We start from the raw sequence: 10,389 nt of genomic DNA on the forward strand, positions 1-10,389 counted from the left end.
GCGTTCTCAGCTGAGCCTGATGGGCCGCAGCGACCGATGTTTTGGAGGTGTGTCAGGGCTTCGGTATTGCTCCATATTGCTTGTTCTTTTGCTAATGGCTGACAGGCAGGACAAGGTTGCTGCTTCGTGTCTTGCCGAGAGAGATATCGATGTTTCTCAAATGAAGCAGTGGGCTGTGAATAGACGGAGCTTCTTCTCTGCGCTCCCCCTCTGTGAATGACTCCCTGGGCCGGGGTGCTTTCAACCCAGAGGTCTGGGAGATGTCTGCATGTGCTCCCGCTCACGAACACACACTGGCCCAGCTGATCTCCACTGTGCAGCATCTGAAATCAACATTTGGACAAGACTACCAAAGTCTGCTTATCCTCTCGTGCTCTTAATTACTGACAGGGATAAAAGCATGGGAACAGACAAGCAGGGCCCATGCAAGCCTTTTTTGGGCTTATTAGCACAACAAGTGTTTTCACACCCTTCCTTGGTTCAAAATGGCAACAGACAAACAAAATGTGTGAGATGTACACTGCAGTTATCTTTCACCCAGAGCCACTGATGGTGTTATTTTGTCCATTTTTTAAACTTTTTTTTTTTGTGTGTGTGTGTGTGTGTGTGTGTGTCCTCTCATCAGGTATCTGAGAGGTGCGACTACGTGTATGTGAATGGGAAGGAAAAGAGAGGCAGGGTGAGGATGATGGTAAACTTCACCTACAGCTACCTGAGTTCCCAACTGGAGATCAGCGTGTGGGTGCCCCACCTTCCCCTGCAGGTGGACATACCTGACCCCGAGCTCAGCCAGATCAAGGGCTGGAGGGTGCCCATGTCTCCAGGCAACCACAGGTGTGGCTTAGTAACACTCTGGAAGGACTCTTTAGAACTTATGAGGCAGTACTCATAAGAATATTACCACAAGAAGGAATCCAATATTAATATAGTTAGTGTCAGTACTGAAGCATTCTTAAGTAAATCCATAGCTATTATATGGTAGATTCTGGCAGACATCACACTATTCCTAAGCCATGGGAGTACTGTTTCCCAGTCAGCACTGACAGTATGTCTCGGCACATAATGAAATGAGAGTCATCCGAATACCTGATCCCAGATCAGTTCTCCCTGCTCTGAGATTCATCATAAACAACAACTGTGGCCTCCTGTCCCTGGCCCCTGTGGCTGTTCTCCACTTACTACTGGAGCTGTAAGTTGCCACACACTGGCAGTCTTCGCCAGAGGCTGAGTGGCGAGCAGGCCCAGCTGCTGACTTTTAATTACCGTGGGGTCGCTCTCAATCACGTCTGAGTGTGACACGCCGCCGTCGGCCAACATGTAGGTTAATGTCAACATATGCTGCCCACATACACAAGACAATTTTTTAATTATGCTTCCCTGGAAACGGTGTTCTAAAGCTGGATTTATACGTGACAGGTGAGTGAAGGAGAGAGGACAATGACTGAGGGAAGCAGCAGCAGGAGTGAGGGAAAATGTCAGAGCTTGTCAACGAGGGCCAGAGATGTCTCAGGCTGTCAGTCTTCATGTGTAGTTAAAAATACACTGGTCAAAGCCTTGGTGAGGGTGCAGGAAAGATCTTTTCAGTGGCCTTGATGGAGTAGTAGACATTCAGTAGTTCAGTAACCTTAGACCACAACACCCAGCCAAATTAACTGGCCCGAAACTCTGCTGACTTGATTGTCCATCAAGAGGCACTCTGACACACAAGGCCTGTCTCCACAGCAGTCACATGGTCTGAGGGACTATAGCCAGCATGGTGTGCTCACACAGCTATGCTGTGTTGGTCTGCAGTGCACTCATTACTCCTGAGCCCCTAATTCAGTCACCAGATTGCCAGTGGAACACCACCCACATGCCCCACACCACTGTGTTGTAATGTGGCAGCTTCTCCACATGTAGCCAGCCGGCCACACTGGAGACTGTCAGGCCTGGTCCCCTCTGGTTGTGGGGTAAAGTGAAAGGAAGCCCAGAATAGAGCTGGACCAACCCCCCCACCCTTTCCACACTGTCCTACTGGACACAGGATTACAGGAGGATAAACACCACCAGTGCCATGCACCTCTGAGCAGCATTCATTACAGACGTACAGCTGAACAGAACAGAACACACAATAACACGTGATGCAAAAAAAATGACTGAGTAGTATGTTTATGCTTCTACATTGAGTAATTAATAATACAATACTAGATATCCTGTAAATTACTACTAGATTTTAGTAGCGTGTATATATAAATATAATGTTTCCATATTTGGGCTATAATCAGATGCTATTGTATTGCTCTTATATCTTAGTGGCAACATACTTACGTAAAAGTACCAGCATCTAAAAGAGAAGGTGATGTACACTAGCATTACACTACAAATATGTGTGGAAATGTGTAGAGTGTAAGAACTTCTTGGCTGGTGTCCTGTCTTCAGATCTAGTGTGGAGGATGTGGAAGGGGTTAGAAGGGAGCGTGCCTGTGCTCCACATTACCAGAGCACCACTGTGCGCGTGCTCACCCATTTTGAGGCGGAGCCAGAAGAGGGGCGGGGACAGCAAGACTTCCTGCTGGGCAGCGATTGGCAGGTGGATGTGACGGAGCTGGTGAGGGATTTTCTGAAGGTGGATAACACGGGCGTGGCCAGCCTGCTGGAGGGTCCGGTGCTGATGGGTCTGAATACGGGCACTGCCAAAGTCCAGGTAAGAGAGTATATGTGGGAGTGTGGTTATGGGAGAGTCAGGACTGAAGAAACTAGACATAAGACAGTGGATGGACAGATTCAGCCAAAGTGATCATTCAGTACACCATGAGCTGCTTAAAACCTGCTCTAAATCAAATTGCAATAAATGACCTCAAATTCTCCCAAAACATCTTGAAATCCCCTTACAGTTCGAGTCCTTGTCTGTGCTGTGGACAAGTAAACATGGCCTCCTGTTCCATAAAAACAAAGCTCATTTAGCACCTTCCTTGCTGCGGCACCTGCATGTCAGGCAGCAGATAAATGAGACACACTTTCTCCTCTGCCCACTCGCTTTCTTTAGAGGAGACAAATGAAAGGATGTGGCAGTGATGTCTCAGCAATGGCACCCAGTCGTTTTTCTGTCTGTGCACTGATGACACAGGGTAGAGATGTGGCATGTGTACAGTGGTATGGTAGGGCCAGCCGGCGGGCGATCACGCCGTCCGGCACCACCACTCCCCTTCCAGTGCCTCTGCAGAGTGCACCTCTATTCTTTACATGAGGTCTGCACTGTGGGAGCAGAGGCCATGACAAATCTTCCCACACAGCATTAAATCAGTGTCCATGTGCCTCGTGTGTGCTCACTCCTTCTCTCTGTTTGTCTTTCTCTCTTAACCTGCCTCTCATTCCGCTTATTTCTGTGCCTTTCCCGTGCACACACACATTCACACATGCAGCAGTAGCTGAAGGTTAATCATACCTGACATTCTACTTATCAAATTTAATGCCAACTCAAAAGAGTATTGACGACACAGTTAACTGTGAAGTTTTATTTGATAGTAAAATTGCGTCTCTTCCTCACTTTCACTGTTTCTCCTGATTTCTACTCCTGCTCTCTCTCTTGCTCACTCATTCTCTCATGCTCTCTTTCTCTGTTTCAGTGCCTTAATGCACAAGCTCCATGTAGGTGAAAATTAACATCAGTCAAAATGTTCAGTAATAACAGTAGGCCATGGAGAGGCTGAAAATGACAGAAATCAAAGGGTCTATATGGATTGGAGTCACAGCCTACTCCCTGAAATCAAAAATCACTGGAGCCTTCAAATAGATCTATCCTTGAACCGATTACTGAGTGATGGGCAAATGATTCAATTTATCACCTCAGACCAAATACTCTATTAAGCTTCATCAGTGTTCTCTGCTGTTTTCACTTCATTAAAGATCACTGAGTGACTAATTACACTAAACAATGCAGAGTGAATTGCAATTAGAGTTGGAAAATTTTGCCTGAATAAATCTGTTGAAGTTTAGTCTCCGCATAAGTGATGCATCACCAGGAAGAACAGTAGAAACCTACTTTTATTTCATTATACTAATATATGGTCTAAACTGGAAAATCAGGACAGCTTGTGATAAAATACCCAGAACTGCCCGAGGCTTTTTCTGGTTGATCTTGCGTCTAATTAATAAATTGCACACTTCAGGAGAACAAAGAGTTTGGGATGTATAATTTAAGAATACATTTTTTCTTGCCATTTTTTTTTTATGCATATTGTGTTGCTTCGTAAAATGCAGTGAACATCTCACGTGTGATGACAAGTTGAGGCTCTGACTGGTGTGGGTGGGTTGGAGACAGGGGGTGGCGGAGGAGTGTGACAGTGAGTTATAGCGGGTGGAGATGAGGACTATCCATTATGACAGGGAATGGGAAAATGTGGAGGCAGCTGGATTCTCCGTAATTGATCTGGATGGGAAGGCTCCTCGTTACTTTGCACATCACAACCATTTCCATACCCGAGTTTCAAATGAAGTATTATTGTTGGAGGAGGGACTAACTGTCATTCACTCACAGTCTATTTGTTCACTGGATTGACTGGATATTCTTGTAACTTTACTGATTGCATCTGTATTTGTCAATATCTTGCACAGCAGTTATGTAAGAGAAGCACCTGCAGCTGCACGTTATAAGCATCTGTCCTCCTGGCCAGGTGATGTCGCCGCTGTCGGACTCGGTCCTGGCTGAGAGGGTGGTGCGGGTGCTGGATGATAAAGTGAGCATCACTGAGCTGGGAGTGCAGCTGGTCTCGGGCCTCTCACTGAACCTGCAGCTCAGCACAGGCAGCAGCAGGGCCATTGTGGCCACTACCACCACGCAGGACACCATGCACAACCCCAAACAGGTACAGCACCATCACACAGGACACCATGCACAACCCCAAACAGGTACACCTCCATCAAACAGGACACCATGCACAACCCCAAATGGGTACACCACCAACCCATGCAAGATACAGCAAATTGCTTTATCCCAGCAAAGTGGAACGCTGCTTTATATGTCCCTCTATGCAGGTTGAAATTTAAACTCTTAAGGTTTCCTGTATGAGAGCTGAAAGAAAGCTTGAAACTTCTTATTTGTTTACGTTTAAACACAATGCTGAGAATTTAGTCTGCATCTGTATAAGTGCTTGAATCACATATGTATTGTTTGCTACCACAGGCTTTTGTCTTTTGCCTAGAAATTGCATCAGGGTACCTGTGATGCTTTGACCATCACCAAGCACAATCACTATAATCACAAACACTATAGGCAGAAAGTTGTTGAACAGAGGACATGTGCTGATGAGAAGCTGGTTTGTTGTCACATCAAGGCTGTGGAAGAGAAATTCAGACTGACTGCTCATTGTGAGTCATTGCGGAACCTCTCTGATTAGTGTGATTCTGCCATTCCTTTGTATCGGCAGGGGTTTCCTCTCCCTTCTATCTTGGTAGACATAAAATGAGCAGATTGGCTAAATCTCCCGCTGATCCGAGTGTCTGTTATGCAGCAACAGCATTGTGGGATTTTTTTGAAGTGCTTTGAAGTGTTCAGAACTTCCCGCGTTCTACATTTCTCCAGGGAAGGGTTGTAAAATCACAGATGAATGTTAAAGGAATTCCACATTTCTTTTATTATTCAAAAAAAGTGGCTGTGTGGAGTTTGTAGCAGTTGCTGCCAGTGTGTTCACGTCCCTTTGGGTCTTTGCAGGAGTCTCTCATCAGCGCCTGGCTGCAGTTCAGTGATGGTTCCATGACCCCCCTTGACCTCTACGACCCCACGACCTTGGTGCTGATGGCTGCCTCGCTGGACGAGCAGGTCATTACAATTCAGAGGGACTTGTGGTGGAAGTGGCCTGTGGTTGTAGCACGTGGTGAAGGCCAGGGCATGCTGCTGCGGGTGGAGATGTATGGAGCCGAGGCCTGCCAGAAGACCAGGCGCCGCACCCTCTTGGCAGCTGGCAATGGCAGCATCCGTGTGAAGTTTGGCCGTGGTGAGGAGAGTGAGACCAGGGCTGGTGAACGGAGGCACAGGCCCAACAAGCCATACTACGGAGGCTCCATCTCAGATATGGAGGCTGGGATCATGAACAAGGGAGCCACCACCATCAAGACAGCCGCCCCAGGGAGGAACAGTGGCGACAGGCATGCGGCCAGAGATGTTCCCGCGGACTTCTCAGACTTCCCAGCCCAGGCAGAGCTCCCGCATGGCCGTAGCACGGAAGAGGAGCTGCTACAGACACGACGCGGCCTCACGGACCTGGAAATCGGCATGTATGCCCTGCTGGGGGTCTTCTGCCTGGCCATCCTGGTGTTCCTTATCAACTGTGTTTCCTATGCGCTCAAGTACCGCAACAAGCAGCTGCCTCTGGAGGGCCAGGAGACCATGGCCCATGCTCACGACTGGGTGTGGCTGGGCCACGAGGGCGAACTGCTGGAAGGCCACGCAGGCCTGTGTCTGCAGCAGGAGGAGCTGGGTGGCACAGCAGACTCAGGCCTGGGCCTGGAGGAAGGCAGCCAGCTCCTCAATGGCCTCGCAGCCCAGAAAAGCTTGCAGGGACTGGGGCACAGGTCCACCTCGGACTCAGGCAGCACGGGGAGGGAGCACAAGGGCGATCCTCTGAACTCACCCACGACCAAGAGGAAACGGGTGAAGTTCACCACCTTCAGCCATGCCAAGCCTAATAACGGCTGCCCTGCCATCAGCCCGCTGGTCATCGGGCAGAATGATATCAAGTGGGTGTGCCCGGACATCGAGCTTGGGGACTCTGAAGAGCTCCGAAACTACATGGAGAGGTTAAATGAAAACGCTACAAAAAACATAGCATAGTGGGATTTGCACTTGTTTGTTTATTTCTGGACAAAGTGTAGCTCACCCATTTGCCTTCAGGGTAAGGAGCAGGGTTCCAACTGGCTCTGCCGCTTTCACACAGGCTCATATCTCACCATGAAAAGACAGGCCATTCATCTGGTCTTGTTTCCATGGCAACTGTCATAAGGGTTCATCATCAGGAATGAAGGAAAACAAAGATGGCCATGAAACTGCAGAGAATATATAATCGTCAACTTGGAATATGATACATTTGTTTAGATGTCTATTTTTACTTCATTATATTTAAAGAAGAACACAAAGAAGAGCAGAGTTAATTTCATTTTATAATCCAAACATTTATTTAGATTAACCCTGACTTAATCTTCTGTATTTGATGTGTGTGTTTTTTTTTATTTTGTAATGTGACTATTTGAAATAAAATTATTAATATTCACATAACATAAAATAGGTGTATAAATAATAGCAAATTGCAAATTAATGCATTGACATACTGTAAATAAAGTGGACATTTAATGGTTCTACATTTTGTAAAGTTTTACATATTTTTATACATCTTTGTTCCTATCTCTGTTGCTGTGCTTCAGTGTATTCTCCAAAGACTTCCTTGAATAAGTGGATGCATGTTTGTTGGTAGATATGGACACAAATGTTTCTTTTGACACACACCCCCCCCCCCCCACTGTGAATATGTACACACTTCAGAGGACCACCAAGTGACATCTAAGAACTGTTGAGCAAACTGTATTACAGTAGGTTGTGTTCTCCTGTATAAAGTTTTTACAGTATAATAGATGGATCGGGGGTGAGCGCTCCACCTGTCTCTGTCTATAGCGGAGTTCCTCTTTCATATCCCGTTTCCTGTTCTGCATTTTCTTACCTTTCTTTTTTTCATTCAGGACAAAAAAAAAAAAGTGTTTGTTTGTGGTCAGAATGTATTAAAAAAAACAAAAAAAACAAACAAACAAACAGAAGGACTAAATAAGAATGATTGATTAATTGATTGATTACAGGTCTGGAAATAGGAATGTAATCACTGAGGAGATCAATGAGTCCATGCCAAATGGAGTTGTAACAGTGAATTAAAATGGGACTTCACAATGAGTATGTCAGAACGCAATCCTCAGGTACAGTGAGGCTGTGGCTGTTTCAAACAAAAAGTACAACACATTTCTCAAGGACATAAGGATATCAGCTCTTTTAGATGTAGTTTAGTGTTTCTCACGTCTATTTTGTAACGATTGAATGGTCCGACAGTGTAGAGATTAGAGTAATACTGTGCTGTACAATCTAAGCACATCATGCCAGTTTGGTTGCTTTTACTTCTGTGTCCATCTCTGACAAATGCACAGATTAAAGTCATTCCGTCACACAGTGCTGTTTCCTGTTTGACTTGAGCCCTGCTTCCTATTTGATTGTTCTTCTAGTTCCATGATACCACTGTGTGTGATACATTAAACAAATAAAGACCATCATGCGGATGAAAAGACTTCCACAGTTCGGAAAGTATTATATCTGGTGCCTCACATTTATCGGTGTTATCATAGCCTACATTTCATAAAAGCCAGATCAAATGAAGGTATAATCATTATGGACTGTCTACGTTACCCATGTAAGCACATTACCATATTTGATAACCCTAAACAGTGTTGTTTCCTTTTTGTACCAGTTGGTGGTGCATATATTCCAAATGCTCTTCAAATGTGTTTGGCAGTCTAAAAACTTTCCTTGCAGAATGTAAGCAGCACAAAGCCAAATATGAGACTGAAAAGAAAGGTACAGGGTTCTGTTGGAATCCTCATTATTTCTGCCCAGAAGCAGCAGTGCTATAATATCAAGGACAGTGTTTACCTTCTGGATTGTTCAGTGGCACTAAACCACAAGGACATTTGCACAAAAAATGGTTTAAGGTCATTACCTTAGAGCTTGAGATTATTCATAATGCAGGTGGAATATCTTAAGTAAAGATATATGAACCAGGTCTCAGTCCAGAACTTTAAAAGCTCATTAACATTAGCCAGTCCATCTGCATGGAAGAGGAGCTAGTTCTCCTTTGAGAGAAGTCCGAGCTAATTAACTTCACCTGCAGTGAGTCTTTACTTCATGTCAGTCTGACAGGCAGTCTTTCAAGCTAAATTACTGTATCCATTTTAGCACCCAGGTGTCAATAATGTACTAATAACTCAATCACTATCACCGGCTCCATCAATCTCTCCATAACCGTTGGATTGCTGTTTGGCAAAGCATGCATTTAAAGACAGTCCAAGGCCTAAATGAAAATGGAAATAAAAATGTCATCAATATTTGTCTGAACACAGTGTCAATAGTTGAATGTGAAGGGGACTACAAGAATTATTTGCGCTGTCCCAACATTCTGGATAGATCATATTATCTTAAATCCAAAATCAATTTGTTATGTTTTAGCTTGTTCAGTTAAATGTGTATGGGGCATATGAAATGAGACTACTATTGGTAATTCAAGATGTAATATACTGGCCTTCCTTGCCAGGCATCTCCTCAATGCGTCATAAACAAACTTGATTTAGTGTCGTACTCTATATATCGGGCACTGTCTCATAAGGGAGGCTTTATCTAAACACTATTAACAATGCACAGACAGAAGCAAACCTACTCACACAGCCATATTGAAATTGGAAACGGAGACAATATAAGTTCATTAATGGAAATACAGCTCTCGCTTGGATGCATGCGGTTAACGCAGCTCCCAACAGGGCCGGCCTTTTTCAGATCCAAATTGAGAGGCTGCTAACTTAACCCTCTGAGGGATTCCTGAGAAAGTGGGTCTGTTTTCTTCTTTTATCTGAGCTGATATTTCTGTATTCGGGTCTCTGTTTGGGGTCTCCAAAGGGAATTACATGGGGCCCTTTGCTGTCTCCAATTCTAATGATGACATTTGTGCTTGTCTGTCAGTCTTGAGGTTTTTTCTGTCGGTGTATTCAACGTTTCTGAGAGGTCACTCTTTACATTCAAGGCACATTATTTCTGTATTGAAACATTTATGCCGAAGTCCTTGTTCTGTGTAGTGTTAATCAGAACTGGAAAATGAATGAATGTCAGTGTAGATATCACAGCATTATCAATATCATTGTCAATGAGAATACCTCAACACAAAGTCATGTCAGCATCACAACTTTCTCCACCATGTAATGCAGGGGTCAACCAGACCTCTATAGCAAAGAAGTTTAAACACTTAACAACCCTTTTTAAAGATACTTATTTAAGTGTGCCCCTGGCTTTCAATCATCTATGTTCAGCATTCTACTAATGCTGATGGTTTAGCTCCATAAGTTGCAATTTTACATACAATTAATGTAATTTATGATATAGCATTTGAAGGTAATGGAGAGACACATTTGTGGCATATTTAAATAAGTATCAGTTGTGTGCCACACCTTTTATGGCAATTACTGATGGAGACATAGTAGAGATTGAAATGTTTTTGTGAAGAATGTTTGCAATTTCACTAGTCAGAAATTTTACACTAACTGCCCACCTACACCCACCCTGCACATACACTCAAAGTCTACTTTGAGTATTTTATATGGATATTTTATATACAA

At 44.5% G+C, this 10,389-nt stretch overlaps 1 protein-coding gene across 1 annotated transcript in view; it reads left to right on the forward strand.

The window, feature by feature from the left end:
* Positions 1-7,744, forward strand: part of si:dkey-112m2.1 (transmembrane protein 132C) — an 88,581-nt gene extending 80,837 nt beyond the window's left edge. Inside the window, exons 6-9 of the mRNA XM_035526730.1 lie at positions 626-834; positions 2,419-2,683; positions 4,653-4,844; positions 5,690-7,744. Of these exons, the coding sequence (XP_035382623.1) occupies positions 626-834; positions 2,419-2,683; positions 4,653-4,844; positions 5,690-6,808 (1,785 nt within the window). The 3' untranslated portion in view covers positions 6,809-7,744. The remainder of the gene's footprint in view (positions 1-625; positions 835-2,418; positions 2,684-4,652; positions 4,845-5,689) is intronic.
* Positions 7,745-10,389: the final 2,645 nt, after the last annotated feature.

This window comes from Electrophorus electricus, chromosome 6, assembly GCF_013358815.1.
Source record: "Electrophorus electricus isolate fEleEle1 chromosome 6, fEleEle1.pri, whole genome shotgun sequence".
NCBI classification, from domain to species: Eukaryota; Metazoa; Chordata; class Actinopteri; order Gymnotiformes; family Gymnotidae; genus Electrophorus; species Electrophorus electricus.